We start from the raw sequence: 20,505 nt of genomic DNA, 5'->3' as shown, positions 1-20,505 counted from the left end.
CCTACAAAAAGTGGAACCCATAATTAAGCGAAAAGTAGGCAATAGACATGGGTATTGAAGTAACCCAGATGTTGGAACTGGCAGACAAGACGTTTTTAAAAACTGTTACAAACATGTTCGCCACTTCTAGAAAGCGAGGAACATAGTAACCCAGATGGGGAAGCCCAACAAAGAAATGAAAACTACAAAAGAACCAATTGGAAATGTTAGAGCCCAAAAGTTAAATCTCTGACATGAAAAATTCACTGGATGGGCTTTACAGCCGGTTGGAGACTGCAGGGGAAAAGGGTCAGTGGGTTGAAGACAATCAATAGACATTATCCAATCTGAAGAACAGAGAGAAAAAAGATTAAAAGAAAAATGAACAGTGTCAGGGACCTGTGGCAATCTAACAGATGCATAATTGGATTGTCAGAAGAAGGAAGAGAGAGGAAAAATAAATTTTTAATGATGTGCAAAGATGTCTCAAATTTGATTGTTAAAGAACAACCTGCAGACTCAAGAAGCAATGAACCCCAAACAGGATAAATACAAATCCACAAATCACACCTAAGACATTGTAGTCAAACTGCTGAAGGCCAAAGATAAAGAGGAAAAATGAAATGCAACCGGATAAAGATACACATCACTTACAGGGGACAAGGATGTGGGTGACAGTTAACCTCTTCAGAAACAGACAAAGACAGTGGAATGACATGTTTGAAGGGCTGAAATAATTTTTTAAAAACATCAGAATTTAATGTCCAAAGAAAACATTCTTTATGAATGATAGAAACTTAGAATTAGAGGAAAAATTGAGATTATCAAAATGGTAAATGTGTGGATAAATACACAAGATTATTCATTTTGTTTTAAAAGTTTTCTATTTTTAAGTGTTGAGCTAGATGTTCTTTGTCTGCGACTACATTCATATCATGACTACCCAAAACAAGACATAGGACATTTACATCATCTAAATATTTGCCTCAGGCTGCTTTCAGTCCGTTCCACCTACCACTTGCCTATTTCTGTCCCTGTAGATTAGTTTTGCCTGGTCTTGGATTTCCTACAAATGGGAGCAGACAGCCTTCTGTGTCTGGGTGCGTTTGCCCCATATGAGCGTTCATCCACGTTACCGAGCTTCTCAGTGGTTTGTTCCCTTTTAGTGACTCGTGTTCCTTTGGTGTGCATATGCCAATATTAATTATCCATTCTTGGGTTTTGTCCACATTTTGCTTTTATAAATAAGGCTGTTGTGAATATCGTTGCATAGGTCTTACTGTGGACAGATACGTTTTCATTTCTCTCCATTCAATTCCTTCACGAGATCTGACTGGGTCAGAGGGTAGATGTGAGTTTCACTTTAGGAGAAGCTGCCACACAGTTCTGGAAATGGCTCTTCCGTTTTTACACCATCCCTCAAACATTTTGGAGCATTCTACTTCCTCCATAACCATGCCAGCATTAGATATTGTCAGTAATGTCATTGTTATCGTTGTTATTATTATCATTGTTTTAGCTGTTCTAGTAGGTGTGAAGAGTATCTCACTGTGGCTTTAATTTGTGTTTCCCTGATCACTAAGGAAGTTGAGCACTTCTGTGTGCTAATTGGCTCTGTGGGTGTCTTCTGTGCGTTTTCTGTTGTCCATTTTTTATCGAGTGGTTTGTCTTTTTACTGAATAGCAGCCACTCCCTTCACCTCAAGGCTGCCATAGTCCCACCTTCATTGTGTTCCTGATCTGTCTTCTGGTTTCCAAGACTTGGGTACTGACTCAGGATAGCCTAAGTATACAGCCACGAATATCAAACAATTGAAAGCAAGTCTATTGCTAAGATACAAAGCATTTTAACAGTGTCATTTCTAAGATAAATTTGAATACCTTTTCTGCATAAAAGTATTCTAGGTATTTTATTTTATTTTGAGATCAGTATGCTATAATCCAAGAATTCAAAGAGTTTGTAATCAGTTGGAAAAGAGGGCGTGGGGGCGAATGATTGTAGCATGAAATTAAGTTAGTGACTTTCTCTTTAAAATATTTGTCCCTGATGCTGTTCCAAGCCCCTTTTCCTTCTGACTCTCTGTGGTCTCCCTGGTGATCTCAGTCTACCCCTAAGGCTTCAACTGCCCCCTAAGCTGCACCCTCCCAGGTCCATGTCTCTAGCCCTGTTCTCTCCTGAGGTCACCTCTTGGTGAGCCACAGGCATTTCAACTCTTTGAGGCCAGTTCATGTTATCTCCACCTACCCCATCCTCTCTGTGTGTATGCATGCTAAGTCACTTTTAGTCTTGTCCGACGCTGTGCTACACTATAGACTGCACCCCACCAGGGTCCCCTGTCCATGGATTCTTCAGGCCAGAATAGGGGAGTGGGTTGCCATGCCCACCTCCAGGGGATTTTTCTGACCCAGGGACTGAACCCGTATCTCTTGCATCTCCTGCATTGGCAGGCAGGTTCTTTACCACTAGCGCCCCCTGGGAATCTCTACCCCACACTCTCTACTTCAAAGTAAAACCGAATTACCACTTCTGTTATAGTCCTAATTTATTTCAAGTACAGGCTAAGTTGCTGTAACAAAGACACCCAAATGCGATGGAATAAATAAGATAGGGGATATTTTTCTCGTGTCCTTGTCTGCCTAGGAAAGGCCCAGGTTTCAGCCTGAGGGAGGAGGAAGGAGGCAGAGTCGAGGGCAGGCAGCTCCCTCATAAGACTCTGATCTAAAAGTTGCCACGTCACTTCTTCACGTCCCTTGACTTAAGGATAGTCCTGTGACCCCACAGAGCTGCAAGGGAGACTGAAAGGTAATATGTCCAGCTGGGCAGTCATTTCTGTTAACACTTAAAGAGTATTTTGAATAAAAGAAGAGGAGGAGATGGGGGACAAGTAGGCTCAACCACAATTTTAAGCTCCGTTGTTGACACCAAAATTCGCAGAGGAAGTCAGCCTAGACAGTGGAGGTGATTACCAACTCTGCCTCTCTGTCTCCTTCATTCTTGATGTCCAGGGAGTCCCCAGGTTTTACCTACTTGGAAGTAGGTCCTACTTGTGTCCTTTTCGTCTCTCCTTTTAAAAGGAAAAGGGAAATTATGGAAATCTGCCTGGGCCTGGAATTGCATTAAGAGGTGGATATCCACAGAGGAAAGTTGCACAGGATCTAGCCAGGGTAATAGACAAATATTTCTACTTATCATAAAACACTCTTGGGCTATTATAAATTGCCTAAAACCTTAACTTCTTCTGTGTCTGTGCCTAAAATCAGTGGGTAAAAACAATTCAAGGTGGTCCACTTTGTTCCTTGGAGTTGATTTGATATATTTGGAAGTAAGACAGCAAAAGGCTGGGAGGAGTTCATGGGGTAATGCACACTTCTTTAAAAATTAGATTCTATGGATTTCAAACATTAACCCTTCATTCCTGTGCAGGAAACCTCTGAACAACAACTAAAACATAGTCATCAGTCTAGGGAAACCTCAGAGAAATTGCCCCGAGTCCCATGGAGAAAACAGAATACCCCGGCCATGCATTTGTCATCACCATCAAATGGATTAAACTATATTACCCAGGAGCCCCTTGGTCTCTATTCCTCCCATGGGCAGTTAAGGGGAATGCGGCCACCCAGACTATGGGACAGAGGGTGGCAGTCAGCACCATGCCGTGGGCTGGGCCTCCCCTCGCTGGGAAGCTTAGGAAGGAGCAGGGTCCCAGGAGTTCACTGGTTAGAGCTTTGTAGGGTGGATTCTACCCAATGAAAGAGGAGTCTGGCATCTCAACTTTCAGAAAGTTATTAAAAGCTCCTTCTAAAAGGGATGTCCAACCTGGGAATTGTGTACACTGTCCAGTTTATGTAACAAATATTAATTGGAGGTAAAATTTAAGGGTCATCTTTTCAATGCCATTTTGCACAGGAGAAAAAAGTTAAAAGCAGTCAATGGTCACTGCAACCACACGGACCCACCGTCTCACCTGTCCATAGCCAGACTTCAGAGAGGTCCCCATGGTGTGTTAGATGAGCTCTGCCAGCTCTGTAGCCCAAATTAGCCCAGAGGAGAGGGAGGGGCAGGTGCCATGCAGGATCCCCGGAAAGCCGCTTCCCGTTTATGGGCAGTAGTGTCAAATTAGCTCTCATGTAGACGGCATTTGTTTCTCTCCTCAAAACTTCCCATCATAACCATCGTCTTAAATCCACTTCCTCTTTCCTCTTTTGCCCCTACAAATCACTGTTACGTTTTTCTCCTCTTCGACCAGGAAGGTTACTTCCAAGCATTGCAATTCCATTCACACACAGGGTCAGTCATTATCCATTTGTTGAAAGGCTCATCCTTTATCTTAAGACCACATAAAAATTGCTCCAAGTATTTATGACTTTGAAAAGCACCTTAACCTTGTTGGGATTTTTGTATCTGTTTCTCCCTCTCTTTCTTTGTTTCCTTTCTTCCAGAACATAAGGCAGAATAGCCGTGTTAGTGTTCGAAAGAGCTCTGCTGAGATTCAGGGCACCTGGAGGGAATCCCACCTTTGCAGTTCTTGCTGGGTCAGCCTGGACAAGTGACTTAACCCCTCTGAGCCTCCATTGCTCTTCTGTAAAATCAGAGCAAAACTGCCCGCTTTCTCCAGCTTTAAAATTGGCTGCTAAGATTAAGCAATTTAATATTGTGTATTTTGTTGTTGTTGTTTAGTAACTAAGTCATGTTCAATTTTTTTGTGACCACATGAACTGTAGCCCACCAGGCTCCTTTGTCCGTGGGATTTCCCAGGCAAGAATACTGGAGTGGGTTGCCAGTCCTTCTCCAGGGGATCTTCCTAACCCAGGGATCAAACCCATGTCTACTGCATTGGCAGATGGATTCTTTGCCCCTGAGCCACCAGGGAATCCCCAATATTGTATGTTAGAGAACTTCATTAATGAAGCACAGAGATGTTGTCATTGATGTTACTGCTAATGTCTCCTGTCGCTGGGCAGCGAGTCATTCTGCAAAGCACATTTTCTCTGTAGATGAAGCTTCTCTCTTTAGGGCTCCATTTCAGAGGGAGATCATAATAAAAATAGTATAGCCTTCCCGGTCTTCTTTAAAAAAGGACAGAGGAAAACTGTCCTTGATAACCCTCAGTCACCATTACAATATCCATAGAATTCTAGAAGGCAGGGGCAGAAGGGGGCTTCACACTCAGGGTGCCTGTGTTAGCTGGCTCAGACTGCTGTCACAAAATAATACCCAAGCCTGGCGGCTTGCTACTGCTAAGTCACTTCAGTCGTGTCTGACTCTGTGCGATCCCATAGACGGCAGCCCACTAGGCTCCCCCGTCCCTGGGATTCTCCAGGCAAGAACACTGGAGTGGGTTGCCATTTCCTTCTCCAATGCAGGAAAGTGAAAAGTGAAAGTGAAGTCCCTCAGTCGTGTCCAACTCTTAGCGACCCCATGAACTACAGCCTACCAGGCTCCTCCGTCCATGGGATTTTCCAGGCAAGAGTACTGGAGTGAGGTGCCATTGCCTTCTCTGGGGGGCTTAAACACAGGCATTTATTTTCACTCGGTTCTGGAGGCTGAAGTCCAGGCCAGGGGCTGGCAGAGTTGGTTTCTGCTACAGCATCTGTCCTTGGCCTGTGAAAGAACGTCCCCTTGCTGTGTTCTCACCTGGCCTCTGATACCTCCCCCGTGGCGGCTCCTCTTCCAAGAGGGACACCAATCATGTTGGACTAGGGCCCCACCCTCCTGGCCTCATTTGAACTTAATCAACTCTTCAAGTACCCCCACCTCCAAATACGGTTACACTCTGAGGTCCTGGGGAGTGTGGCTTCACCCCATGACTCTAGGGGTATACACTTCAGCTGGTAGCAGTGCCTGACCCCCTCGTTTTCCAGGTGAGAATCTCAGATCCAGAGAGGTTGAGTTAGTTGCCAAAATCCCCATTGCTGGTATCTGCAGGACCCGGGAAGACCTGGACTCTTCCTGTCCTCCCCCACCTGCCTTTGTCTCCTGTCCCTTCCAGGTGTGACCTGACCACCTCCTGTCCTGGGCTGTCACTCCCCCACCCTGCCTCCCCACCCCTTCTAATCTGGAAATGCTGGCGGTCTGGATTCCATGCGTGGGAAGGGTTGTTCACTCTCACTGTGCGGAAGTTTAAGGAGTGTAGGGGTGGGACGAGAGTGGGCACTTCAGGGCACGTATTTGGGGATCTTGAGGCTCCTATATGCAGTCATCCAGTTTGGGGGCCATGTTCCCATAGTGTGACCCACAGGTAAGTAAAGTATTAATGCACTTTTTATTTTGTGGCTATGCCCCGAGCCTTGTGGGGTCTTAGTTCCTTGACCTGGGATTGAACCTGGGCCCTTGGCAGTGGAAGCATACAGTTCTAACCACTGGACAGCCAGGGAAGACCCTTGTTAATGCACTTCAAAGAGCCACATTGATAAGAACTCTTCTGTGTTTGTTCTGTAGCACTGGGAATGCCTAGCAGCTGGAAAATGCGCTTCATCTTACTGCAGCCACACGTCTTATATCTTCCCACTAACCATTTACACACCCATGGGGAGGAGAAAACACATCTGTCAATCCAGCCCCACTTCACTGGGGAAGATTTAATAATGAGAGTCTACCCTGAGGTCTCATGCTTTTAAGATTTCAACACTTTTATAGAATAGACCACAGCACATGCCCATGTGAAATGGAATACTACCATTCATCACTAACGTGTCACAAAACTTGTCAAAATTCAGCAGTTTTGAATTTCATGTTTTTCATACTAATTGACAACATCCAGAAAAGCCTTTCCTAAGTACCGTGGACCAGAGGCAAATCCGCCATCACATTTGTGAACCAGGGGCCCTTATATGTACATAAATCTGGCTGTTAGTTCCGTGGAGATTTATTTGGTGTCTAGTGTGTGCTTGTCTCCCCAGTGGGTCTCCTCCTCTGATGTTCTCCTCTTCTTAAAGGGCACCACCACCCAAATCACTCAGACTAATTGCCTGAGTCATCTTCGGGTCCGATCCCTGCCCTTCCCTCACCTCCCTCGTCCAAGCCAGGGGCAAGTGCAGGTGGCTTTGCCTCCCAAATGCTTTGCATACCCACCCAGGACTGCAGCTTCAGCCCCGGGTTACGTCCACCTGGACCCCAGACATGTCCTCCGCTGTGTTCTTCTTGCCTCCTCCAGCCCATTCGCCATGCAGCCTCCAGGGCACTCTTGTAATCAACGCTTCATGAGTTCCTGTTATCCCAAGTTTAAGACTGTCAAGGGGTAGGGGGGCCCTTTCCAGTTACTGGAGTGCAAGCCTCACTCCTCCCTGGGGACCAGGGACCTCGTGAGATCCAACACCACCTCTCCCCACCTCCACTGTCTCCATCACGGACCCTCAGGCCCCTTGTCATCTTCCTGTCCCTTAAGTGAGCCCCGTGTTCCCAGCTCAGGACCTTTGCTCTTGCGGTTCTTCCTCCTGGAACCCCCTCCCTCCAGCTCTCTGGGCCCGTCCCCTTCCCCATCATTCACATCCATCTGGATGGGGTTTTCTCAGGTGCCCCCTGCATCCGCCATCCCCTAACATTGCTCTCATTTTACTTTCTCCAACTGCTGTTATCTCAGGTTTTCATGATCTGACATCTTGCTGTTTAAAACTTCTGCCCGTGTCTTTATTTGCCCTCCTGGCAGCGAGTCTGGTTCTCACCGCACGACTGGGCATGGGATGTAGCAGCTGCTCAGTAAATTCAACTACTGTCTTTTGATAGTCCGCCTGCCTGTCTGACCACAAATACTCAAGCGTCTCTGACGCTGTCCCTGCCCGCTGGTTAGGGAGGTGGACGGGTAAAGAGATGTGCTGCGATTCTCAGCAGTGAGGGCTTGAAGGCTGATTCACCAAAGCCTCACCTCTGAGACATTGAAACCCTGGTGCAGTGGTCACTCCCACCCAGGTGCGGAGGGACCCGGGCTCCAGCCCCTGCTCTGCAGGCCTCAGCCCCTCCCGCGGGGGCCTTGGATCCCTGAGTTACCCCTTCTCAAACCTCCTGTCCTACTGGACACCCGCCTGGGGCCCAGGGCATGCCAGTTGCATAGTACCCAGGAGGCGCTCCACTAACGCCAGCTGTTTGGTCCAGGGCCCTGGGGATACTGTGTGCACCTGCAGAGATGCCCAGAGACCCCCGACTCCCCACCCTGGCCTTTCACCCACATTTCTACTCCTAGTCCCTGAACCTTTCCTCCGTCTCAGCCCCTCCTTGTCTCTCTTCTTGACCAAGTGAAGTTGCTCAGTTGTGTCCTACTCTTTGTGACCCCATGGACTGTAGCCTACCAGGCTCCTCCGTCCATGGGATTTTCCAGGCAAGAGTACTGGAGTGGGTTGCCATTTCCTTCTCCAGGGGATCTTCCCAACCCAGGGATCGAACCCAGGGTCTCCCGCACTGTAGGCAGGCGCTTTTACCATCTGAGCCACCAGAGAAGTCTCTTCTTGACATTTTCATCAAAAAGAAGGTCCTTTAAAAAATGAGGGCAGTAGAGGGCAGTGTGGCCCAGGATCCCAGGCAGCATGTTTCATGGACTGAGCCTGCCGCCTGCCGTGGGTCGCTGTGATCTGACAAGAGTGGACAGAGGCCTTTGCCACCAGAGGGCTTTTCCAGGCATTATAGTTCCCCCTGGTGGACACAGATTTGTCACAGGATCACTGCCATCAAAAAGGACCAAACACACACAGACACACACACACACACACACACACACTCAACTAAAGTTTACAAAGATGCTATAATCTTTAAGCCCACATAATTGCACTCTTAGGAATTTATCCTAATGAAGAAAGCAAAAAAAGAAAAAATATGTGAGTGACACAAATCAAATGTCCAATACTAAGGATGTATAAATTACAGTGCATCCACATGAAAATATGGTGGCTCAGTTGGTAAAGAATCTGCCTGCAATGTGGGTGACCTGGGTTCAATCCCTGGGTTGGGGAGATCCCCTGGAGAAGGGAAAGGCTACCCACTCCAGTATTCTTGCCTGGAGAATTCCATGGACGGAGGAGCCTGGCAGGCTACAGCCCATGGGGTCGCAAAGAGTCGGACACGACTGAGTGACTAAGGACACACACATGAAAATATGAGGGGACCATAGAAATATTAAGCGGGAAGACATGGAAAATTCCTACCAGGGATACTGAAGTCACACTACTGCAACAGCTGTGAAGGGATTTTCAGTGGAAAGTTTTCATTTTGTTTGTGTCATGAGATTATGGGTAGTTTTTAAATTACATTTTTTCCCTTGAAAGTTATTTTGTCTTTTCAATTACTCCCCATATCTCAAAGAAACAATTTAATCTTTTAGCTGACTGTGGGATCCCCTATCAATATGTAACAATACTGACTGTTAACTTACTAAGGCTGCTGTACAAAGTACTGCGGGCTGGAGGACTTAAAAAACAGAAATTAATTTTCGTACAATCCTGGAGGCTGGGAATCGAGATCAAGATGCTAGCAGGGTGAGTTTCTTCTGAGGCCTCTGCGCTTGGTTTATAGATGGCTACTTCCCCCCCACCCCCCGCAGGTGTCTGTCCTTAGACTTCAGTCATATTGGATTGGGGCTGACCCTATAAATGACCTCATTTTAACTTTATTAGCTGCAAAAATCCTGTCTCCAAACATGATCACATTCTGAGGCACTAGGGATTGGAACTTCAACATATAAATTCTGGGGGACACAATTGAACCCATAACAGTGACTATTATAATAATTCCACATATTTATATACAGTCTTCACCTTTTAGATGACTTATTTTATAATCGTCAAAGCTTAAGCATTATCTGTGATGTAAAAGATAGTATGATATTATTCCTTATGCTTTATCATGAACTGCAACCAGATTCTTTTCTTCAGTTTAAGTCTAGTGTGGTAATTACTGATCTTTGCTACCTCTTTCCAGTAACAAGTTGTAATTATTCAAGGGACATTTTGGGCAATTGTTTAAAGAAAATTGCTCTTACTGAGTTTTTCCCCTCAATTTTGATTTATGAACTGTGGTGTGTGTGTATGTACTACATACACGCACTCTATATATTCATACATACATATGTTCAATTATTGAAAACTACCACAGACTCTAATCCTGTTTTTGCTTTTCAAACTCATGCTTATGAATTAGAAATGTAATCAGTGCTCCTGGCCTGTCATAATCCTGTTCTTTTAGGAACTATTTTCTCAGCATTTTAGGTTCCAGGGATTTATTATTGGTGTGTTTGCCTCTCACATTATAAAGTACCAAATGTTTTCTCATGAATAGAAATAAAGGAAGAATGTATGCAAGACTCCAGAGGTTGCCCATAAAAATTAGCCCACTTTAACCTCTGTGTACAAAATTTCCCAGTAGATACATTTTTGAGAATTTACCAGAGGCAAGAGGATGTTTATTTCTTTAGGGACTCTGTTATTGGAACTTGCTCCCTGGTGCCTCAGCTGCAGCTCTTATCCAATATCTTCTGCAGGCCTGGGGCTTATGACACAGGGTCATTGGAAGAATAGAGTATCACTTCTTGTATATAATAGCTGTTGGGAATTTGGGGCTTGGTGCTAGATGTGGAAAGGTGATTACTTTGGCCACCTGATGCAAAGAACCAACTCATTGGGGAAGACCCTGATGCTGGGAAAGACTGAAGGCAAAAGGAAAAGGGGGAAACAGAGGATGAGATGGTTGGATGGCATCACTGACTCAACAGACATGAATTTGCACAGACTCTGGGAGATAGTAAAGGACACAGGAGCCTGCCTTGCTACAGTCCATGGGGTCCAAAGAGTCAGACATGACTTAGCGACTGAACAATGATAACTGAGGCCGCACAGTTCATGATTTATTGAAACAACAGTACAGTTCAGGAACAGCTCTAGGATGAAAATCAATCAATCATTGCTGACCCGCCCCTCTCCCGCAAATAGAATCCCAGGCCTTGAATCATTCCGCTGCCGCAAACATGAACAAAATCACACATTTGATGGAAGTGTCCTGTCCTTTCTGACTGCAGGTGACCATAACCTTTTCAAACCCAGTCTTCTTAATCATGGTAGTCATTTAAAAAATATTTTAACTCATAAAACATTCAAACAAATCATAGGATTTTCTTATATACATATTGTTGCAGGTGTTCATTGGGAAGTGAGTCCTGTCAATTAAGCACACAACCTCCGAGGGGGGAAGGACAGATGGAAGGTCAGACACACAGATGCATTTCCATCACAAGTAGAATTCTGCTGTCCTGCTCATCCTGCATCTTGCCTTTTTTGTTTAACGATGTATTACAGGTCATTCCAGGAAAAGATTGACCTTGGTTTTTTTTTTAGTTACCTGTATGCCATTGAATATGGGATTTGTCCTATGTGTATAGTGGACTTATCTTCATTTATTTAACTAGCCCCCCCCCCAACTATTTCCCAAAGGCAAATCATGCTGAACTAATTATCCTTCATCAGATTTTTTTGGCTCTCTTGTGAAATTGTTGACTTAAAAGATATGTGCATTTAATTTTTTTTCTCCAGTGTTAACTGATTTGTTGTTATTCATTTCTTGACCTTTTTTTCTGTTTTATTCCATGTATGCAATCTATATCATCAACTTATTGTTTAGATTTACTAGAGTTAAAGATACCAATATTAGTATTAATATATGAAAAGTACATTTTCCCCATATAAAACAGTACTTGTTAAAGAATAGTACATGGTGAGCATTTTTTATTATTTTCATTTGAGTGCAGTGTGCTGTATTTCTAGTTAAGAAACAGTAAGAAAGGTTCTCAGATTCCACTAGCTCCACATATATCCATGTGTGTGCATGTGTGTGTGTGTATAAAACAGTGTAGTGGTGAGGTTTTTATTTTGTCAACATACATCTTCATCATCATTATACAGAGTTTCAAAATCCAAATATGAACTTTCCTTCTACAAACACGTCTAAATTTATCCTCTGAGATATTTTTCCTGTCATGTTATTTTGCAGATTTTCTTTCCATTCTTGGTAAAAACTTTATTGAGATATAATTCACATGCCATACAGCTCGCCCGTTTGAAAACAATTCAGTGATTCTTAGTATATTCACGGAGTTATGCAGCTGTAACTATAATCTGTTTTAGGACATTTTCCTGACCCCAAAAAGAAACCCCGAACTCTTCAGCTGTCACTCTTCCCAAGCTCCCATCCCTAGGATTTCAATTTTGAAAAATACTTGAACCTGCAAAGCAGCTCCTCAGTTTATACCCCCAACGTTGCTCCATCAAAGGCCAGTTTTCTCCTACCTTCCCTGTATTATCAGAATATTTCATCTCGATCAACCTTGGAGGTAAAAAAAATCTCTTGCTTTGATCTGCATGTATTGAATCATGAATGGTGCCGACCATCTGTTCTTGTGTTTGTAGACTGTGCTTCATCTCTGCACTGCCTTGTGGGCCTGTTGTAAATACAAACATTGTTGTCACTGCTTTATTTTTATCCCATTCATCGTGGCAGGGTACACGGGGCAAAGACTATGAAGTTCAGTTCAGTCGCTCAGTCGTGTCCGACTCTTTGTGACCCCATGAATCACAGCACGCCAGGCCTCCCTGTCCATCGCCAACTCCCGGAGTTCACTCACCCGTCCATCGAGTTGGTGATGCCATCCAGCCATCTCATCCTCTGTCGTCCCCTTCTCCTCCTGCCCCCAATCCCTCCCAGCATCAGGGTCTTTTCCAATGAGTCAACTCTTCGCATGAGGTGGCCAGAGTATTGGAGTTTCAGCTTCAGCATCAGACCTTCCAGTGAACACCCAGGACTGATCTCCTCTAGGATGGACTGGTTGGATCTTTAGTTCACCTGAATTACAGAAACAAGAGCACTCTCCAAAGAGACCCCGTGCACCCAGACACCTACCCTGGAGCCCATTGCTCGAGGTTCACCAGTAGTTACCGTGTGTCTCCTGTCCGTCCTCCATCCTTCTCTGTCGGAGGACCCTTCACCTTTCCCCAGTGTAGGTGAAATGATTGCTGTTTGTGTGGAGGTGGGGAGGAGAGATGGACTGGGAGTTTGGAATTAGCAGATGCAAACTATTACATATAAAATGGGATAAACAACAAGCTCCTATTGTATAGCACGGGGAACTATATTCACTATCCTGTGATAAACCGTAATGGAAAAGAATTTTTTTTAAATGTATATATGTGTAAATAATTGCTCCTCTATTGGCCTCAGTTTGACTATGTCTCAATCCATCGAGCACTGTTTTTAATGGACATTCCATGGTCGTTCTGTTAAAGCCCAGTCACTCCAGGATAAACCTGTCTTTGCGTGTACATCTCTTCCCTAGTCTGTGGATCCTGGTTGTTTCTTTCACTAACTAGGGTCCCTGGTGAAATTCTAACAACTTGCCCAGGTTGGAGGGTCTTTGGGAAAAACTGGAGCTCTATTCAGACCCTTGGGCATAGGTGATTCCTCACCGCTGCCTCCAAGCTTAAGCCACTGTGACCTTCAGTTCCTGGTAGGTTCTGGCTGTTTTTATGAAGCCCATAACCTCCCTCTTCCATGATCTCACTACCAGGGACCAGAAAACCTCAGTCTACTTCTGCCGTTCCTGCTGTATTTATTAGCTAGTGAGTCTTGCCACCTGTGGTGGAAAGCCCAGTGCACACTCATCCTGACATGTATATTGTTGTTGTTATCGTTTGGTTGCTCAGTCATGTCTGACTTTTCGTGACCCCATGGACTTCCGTCCACAGGGGAGAGAAAGTCTGTACAATAATGTCCTTGTGCATATTAATACTTCCAGCTTTCCTCTGTTTGTGATTTTTTTATAAAATACAAAACTAGTTTTTAAAAGCCTCAAGAGTATAGCAATTGCTTAAAGTGTAGACCAACCAAAGACTTTTGAGAAGTACTTTTTTCATGAGCATTCTTTAGAGTTGCTGGCACTGGTGGTAGTAAAAAGCAGAGGGCTTTTTTGATCAGTCTGGTTATTGCTTTTAAATTCTCTACAGACATTATATCCTTTTATCGCCCACACCTGACATGGGCAGCACTCACCACCTTGCTCTCAGTACACCAGCGGATCGTAACTTTCTCAGATTGTGTATCAGAATCCTCCGTCAAACGGTGGGACCCAGGACACGGGGCCAACTGAAGCCCTGGACCAGGAAGGCCTTTGGGACAGCATTAGGCTGCTGGGCTGGGCCATATTCTTACACACTGCACACAGAGCAAGACCCAGCCTGTCCACCACTCATTTCACCAGGGAAATAGTGTCCTTAAACATATCCTGCCTTTGCAGCTCTTACTCTACACGCTGTGTGACCTTGGGCCAGTCACAGGAGCTCCCTGGGAGCAGGTTCACCCCAACACCCAGGGTCTGTGTTGAGGCTCAGATGCTGTAGGTGGGAAAGCATTTTGCGTGCTTGCGTGTGTGCTAAGTCCCTGCAGTCATGTCCAACTCTTTGAGACCCCATGGACTGTAGCCCGCCAGGCTCCTCTGTCCATGTGATTCTTCAGGCAAGAATACTGGAGTGGGTTGCCATGCCCTCCTTCAGGGGATCTTCCTGACCCAGGGATGGAACCTGTGTCTCCTGCCACTCCTGCTTTGCAGGCAGAGTCGTTACCACTGAGCTTCTGGGGAAGCCCAGGGAAGCATCTATAAACCATGAAGCTCTGCAGAAGGAAGGGGATCTTGCCCTGGTCCTTCTGCCCACACCTTGATGTTGTAGCACAGGGGTTGCAGACGTGAGGCTCTGAGTGCATCCTGGCGGGTTTGTGACGGTGCGCTCTCCCATCCCCTCCAGCTTTCCAGGCGGCCAAGTGTGAGAAGCTGCAGCGGGAGAAGGCAGAGTTGGAGCGGCGCTGCGAGGCGGAGGTGCGGAACCTGGGCTGGCAGCAGGAGGCCGAGCTGCGGGACCTGGAGCGGCGGCTGCAGCTGCAGTTCGAGACCGAGGTGGCCCGGCTCCAGGAGGAGCACCGCGCGCAGCTGCTGCGGATCGGATGTCAGCACCAGGAGCAGGTGAGTCCACCTGGCCCGCCCTGCCCTGGGGATCCACAGGCCGGAGGCGGAGGGGAGCCAGCCGCCTTAGCCCGGAGTCCTGCCACAGGTGAGCTCCCCGGTCCCCACCCTCCCGCCTCGGTTCTGTCCCCTGTCCCCTCTCCGTCATCCCCTCCAGCCACTCTGGCCTCCTCCCTTGTCCTCCCAGGCACACTCCCACCTCTGGGCTTTTCTGCTGGGCTGTGCCCACTGCCTGGTAAGCTTCCCTGGTGGCTCAGTCGATAAAGAGACTGCCTGCAATGCAAGAAGACCTGGGTTGGATCCCTGGGTCGGGAAGATTCCCTGGAGGAGGAAATGGCAACCCACTCCAGTATCCTTACCTGGAGAATTCCATGGACAGAGGAGCCTGGCAGGCTATAGTCCTTGGGGTTTCAAAGAGTCGGACATGACTGAACAACTAAACCAACACACCAATGCCTGGAATGCTCTCCCTCTAGACATGCCATGGCTCCCTCTCTCCCTCCCTGGTAGACTTTTCTCACTGAGGCCTTTCCTCACCCAGAGTTACAGCTCCTCCCCCCCCCCCCCCCCCACACACACACACTCCTGTCCTCCTCCCTGCTTTAGTTTTTCCTGGGCACTTATTACTACCTAATGTGTGATAAACTTGACTTTGTACCCTGTTGATCTTCTGTATAGCCCATGAGGGCAGTGGAAATAACAGACACACGTGTATCTAGCACATGCTGTGGGCCGCGCTCTGCTCCTCCCTCTTTTCATGGACTAACTCATTTAACCCCTATAGTCACCCTACCAGGGAGGGACCATTATTACCCCCATTTTACAGGTGAGAAAACTGAGACCCAGAGGTTAAATACCTTGCCGGAATTCATGCTCATGGAAGAGCCAGGGTCAGACCCAGTCTGAACCCAGGGTCCGTGCCCGCAAGCCCTGAACTAGGGTTTTCTGCTGGGTTTAGTCTCGAGTCTCTGGCTTGGCACTGCCTGCCTGCACAGGGTAGGCCTTCAGTGTGTATTTGCCTGATGAAACAAGGATTCTGCTCATTAACCTTAGCCTGGCAGTCTTCCCAGAGAGGGTCATTCATCCTAGAACAGCTGGGGAAGAATACCCAGGGAGCCAGTCAGTGTGAAAGCGGGTGGGAGCCAGGCATGCCTGTCCCCAGAGCCGGCTGCAGGGTCCATTACTGCATTGGCACCAGGGTGAGGTGAGCCCGCTCTGCCTCCATGAAACTCATCTGCTTCTCCCTTCTCTCTTCTTCCTAAGCCCCTAAGGCTCTGATGCCCTGGTGCCCACCTTCTAATTGGTGTATTGTTGCCCGGAGTCTGCTTCACTATCCCTAAGATCAACTGGCACTCATGAAGAGCACTCTTCACATCTCAGGCTAATGCCAAGTGGCCCTTCACAGCCATGAACATTTGGGCTGCATCCCCAGTAGGTATCCCAGACAGCGATGGTCCCCAGAGGCTGGACAATCATAGGGGAGAAATATTAGAGTAATAATAAGTACTGTCATTGGAAAGAGCAGTCTCTGATTTGACAACACTTTCCTCTATTCAGCATCTCAGCATCTTCTGTTCAGCATCCTCCTCCTTTTAGAGGCTTGTGGAAACCAGACACACCTGCCTTTTTAAGGTGGTGTAGACTTAGAGGCCAGAAACAGATAGGTTACAGGTAAGGTTACCTGCTAGGCTAAGATTAGAAATGGAACCTGCAGCATCTGCCCTAAGTAGACATTCGCTCAGCTGCCGTCTGTAGTCTTACCTGCTTCTTGACTCCCTGATACAGGTCAGTCCTGGGGCAGATATCAGCTGTCCTGTGTCCTATATCCTGGGGTAGTCAGGCCCAGTTTTATATGTATACCCATATTCACTGATTTTGGGTCCAAACTTTTGGTTGGTTGAGAAGATGTCAAGAGATGGGAGGAAGGGCAGGAAGGGATCTCCCAGCAGGAAGAGGAGCCTCTGAACGAAGGCTCACATGGGGGTGTCGTGTGTGGGAAACCACTGAGCCGGGGCCCCTGCTGAATGGAGCCCGTCCACCAGCCGAGGGACCCCAGGCAGAAGCTTGCTAAGCTGGGCACGTGCTGGGGGGTGTGGTCTCACCCACCTCTAAGCTGAGACCATAGGCTTTAAAAGATTTCATTTTGTTACAGTTTAGTTGCTAAGTTGTGTCTGATTCTTTGCAACCCCATGGACTCCTCGGTCCATGGGATTTCCTAGGCAAGAATACTGGAGTGGGTATTCTCCCTTCTCCAAGGGATTTTCCCGGCCCAGGGATCAAACCCAGGTCTCCTGCATTGGCAGGCAGATTTTTTACTTTTAAACCACCAGGGAACCTAAAGATTTCATACTGGGAGAGATTGGAGGCCCTGACTTTTCCACTTGAGAGTGAGTTACCTGAGCTACTTAGTTATATTTTTAAAGAGCTCTGTCTTATCAGGGCTCTGAGTTCTGTTCTTCTGGATCCTTTATGATAGCTAAGTGGTTCATTCATTTATTCATTCACCTATGCGAAGAATAGTTGTGAATGCCCTCCATACACAAGGCCTCATGTTACTGCAAAGGATGCCAAGCTTTATAAAATGTGGACCTGCTTGCTCCATAGCCTCTGGTTATGGATCCGGGGAGTTTCTGAAGCACGTGCTCCAGAAAATGTAATACTGGGTGGGAGATACAGCTGCTCTGTTCAGGAACTGAGAGTTCGCTTCCAGCTGGGAAGATGCGGGAAAGCTGTATGGTGGAGGTTTCATCTGCATGCTTTGCATTTGAGCAGACCTTTCCTCTAGAAACCCCTGGAGGAGGGCATGACCACCCACTCCAGTGTTCTTGCCTGGAGAATCCCATGGACAGAGCCTGGTGGGGCTATAGTCCATGTGGTTGCAAAGAGTCAGACACGGCTGAGCGATTTTCACTCGCTTCCTCTAGAAACCCATTGGTTTGGGGACGAGGCCAGGGATGGATGGTTTAAATCTGTGAATTATTCAGACCCCTGAGTCTGCTTCTGCAGCCGGATGTTGGCTGTTTACCTGGCCTTCAGCTTCTCTGGCAGGGACCACGCGGCAACAAGGAAGAAGGCGAATGCGCACCATTTCCAGGTAGAGGAGACGTCCGTGTGCTTGGTCCAGGACGGGACTCGGTGCCTGAGCACAGTGGGATCTGGAAGGAAGGTCTGTGGTTTCGGTGATGTGTGCAGACCCTCCACGAGCAGGTCTTCCCCTTGGGGTGGTCGAATTCGGCAATGCCCACACCTCCTGCCACCTCTGTCCTTCTCGAGCCTTGAAACTCGAGTTCACTGACCCAGCCTCTCCCCGGTGCCCTAGTGTCCTGACCATGCTGGGAGGCTGCTTCTGTTCCGACCTAGGAGGTTTTTTTTAAACTTACTTATTTTGCTTTTGTCGGCGCTGGGTCTTCGTTGCTTTGTGCAGGCTTTCTCTAATTGCTGTGCGCGGGGGCTAGTCTCTGCTGCAGTGTGCAGGCGTCTCACTGAGGCGGCTTCTCTCGCGGCAGAGCACGGGCTCCAGGGCGTGGGCTCAGTACTTGTGGCTCACGGGCTTTGTTGCTCCACGGCACATGGGATCATCCTGGATCAGGGATGGAACCCGTGTCCCCTGCATCAGCAGGCGGATTCTTACCCCCGGACCACCAGGGGAGCCCCGGACACTGGATTTTCTGAGACTTTACTCCAGTCCTCCCTTGCTAAAGCAGGCTGACCTCTGATGTCACCACAGGACCCCCCAGGAAAATCCAGCTGTCCATTCACTGCAAGAGGCAGAGGCCATGTCTCTGGCCACACGTGGGAATCCCATGGGGGAGCTGCTGATGAAACACCCCTTCTGTCCGCACCTGGAATTGGAGTCGCTGAGTAGGGGTCCCCGGGGCCCAGAGCTGTAGGTGTCTCGTGTCAGGGGACGAACTGGGCCTCATTCTTTGCCCTGCAGCCTAGTTAGGGCACAAGCAGGGGCATGGCTTGGCCTATGCCTTTAAAGATATAGCGTGACTCTTATTTTAAAAGTATGATTATAGAGGTGTTTCATCAAATTGGTGCTCATTCTGGAGCTCACAGTGCATTAACAGAAGCGAGATTGCCCAAGCTTCCCCATCTCAAAGCACACGAGGCAGAGTTTTCACTGTAAACACAGATGCTTTTCATTTTTGCTCCAAACGTACTCATCCACCAAGCCTGGTATTTAGTGATCTGACTTGTGACCTTTGACCCCTGCCTCCAAGACCTCTTGGTCTGGCCCTGAAGCCCCTTGCTCAGGGCCCCCTGATGTTCTGGATTCTGCATTTTGAGCAGAGACGCCTTTTCAGAGGAGCCTAAGTGTTCATCCTCTGGGTTTACGTTTGCTTTGTCTCATATCCAGGACACACTTTCTGCCATTTCCTAAAGAAATGATCCTTTTAGACTCACTGGCGGCCACAGCATCCTCACACTTCATCACATGTACAGAGGCTGCTTTGGCGGTCGTCTTGCGTCCTGACTCTGATTCGTCCCGCACAGCAGGCACACAGTCACCATCAGCAGAAACCACACTTTCTAATCAAAGAGAATGAGGTCCCAAGGGACCCTCCATCTTCCAGTGTGAGAGCCCCACCCGTCACAGCACGGGGCCTAAGGGATGCTGGGACGTGGCCGAACAGGAAAGATGGGGGCCTCTGTGGACACCTGCCCACCCAGTGGACAGCAAAGGCACCAGCGGACAGGGCATACAGTCAGCCAGGGAGCTTGGGCAGGGCTGGCCGTCGGCTCCGAGCTGGTACCAGAGATGCTGTAGCAGGAAGGCGGAGTCAGAGGGATGGTGAGTCGCCTTGGTATCTGGAAAGCGTTGTTTAGAGGGCCCTGGAGAGAAAAGACAGGGGCGGCCCCCTCTGTCTCATCAGATAGGAATACGTGTTATGGGTGGGGGGCAAATGGGAGTTTAATCTGGTTTTCTTTAATGAGGATATGTAAAGCCATGCTTCTTCATTCTAAATGGAAGTCTTCTCTAAGTGAATTGGCGAAGCCTCCCGTAATTGCATTTTGCAAGTGGCTGGATGAAGTAAGCCCACAGCTCTGTTTTTGACCAACTAAGAGAAGAGAGTGGCTTCCCAGGCCTTTGCTTTGATGGGAGTCAGCTAAACAGCAAGCAGCTGCGGAGACAGCCTGGCGCAGGGAGCAGCTTCTCTGTACAACTGGGACTATTTGCTGGGCACGGGGACAGATCTCTCTGTGGCGGCTCAGAACTCTGTGCTCTGGGAGGAGGAAGGAGGCTGGTCCAGCAGTGGGTATTTATTTTGGGGGTGGGGGAGTGGGCAGAGAATTCCTCAGGGTTCTAAAAGGAAAAAAATGAAGCTTCACCCAGCATAAGTTTGCTGCGGCACGTAATGATTCAGCGCCTCTGTCTCTTTTTTGGTGTTCCCAGGTGACTCAGCAGTAAAGAATCTGCGTGCCAATGCAGGAGACACAGATTCGAGCCCTGGGTCGGGAAGATGCCCTGGAGGAGGAAATGGCAATCCACTGCAGTATTCTTACCTGGAAAATTCCAAGGACAGAGGAGCCTGGCGGGG

The 20,505-nt window shown here is 47.7% G+C and overlaps 1 protein-coding gene across 1 annotated transcript in view; it reads left to right on the top strand.

The window, feature by feature from the left end:
• MTUS2 (microtubule associated scaffold protein 2) overlaps positions 1-20,505 on the top strand; it is a 65,734-nt gene that overhangs the window by 24,602 nt on the left and 20,627 nt on the right. The window contains exon 3 of the mRNA XM_055542461.1: positions 14,745-14,959. Coding sequence (XP_055398436.1) covers positions 14,745-14,959 — 215 coding nt within the window. The remainder of the gene's footprint in view (positions 1-14,744; positions 14,960-20,505) is intronic.

This window comes from Bubalus kerabau, chromosome 12 (assembly GCF_029407905.1).
Source record: "Bubalus kerabau isolate K-KA32 ecotype Philippines breed swamp buffalo chromosome 12, PCC_UOA_SB_1v2, whole genome shotgun sequence".
NCBI lineage: Eukaryota > Metazoa > Chordata > Mammalia > Artiodactyla > Bovidae > Bubalus > Bubalus kerabau.
This window is presented reverse-complemented; position numbering and strand designations above follow the sequence as displayed.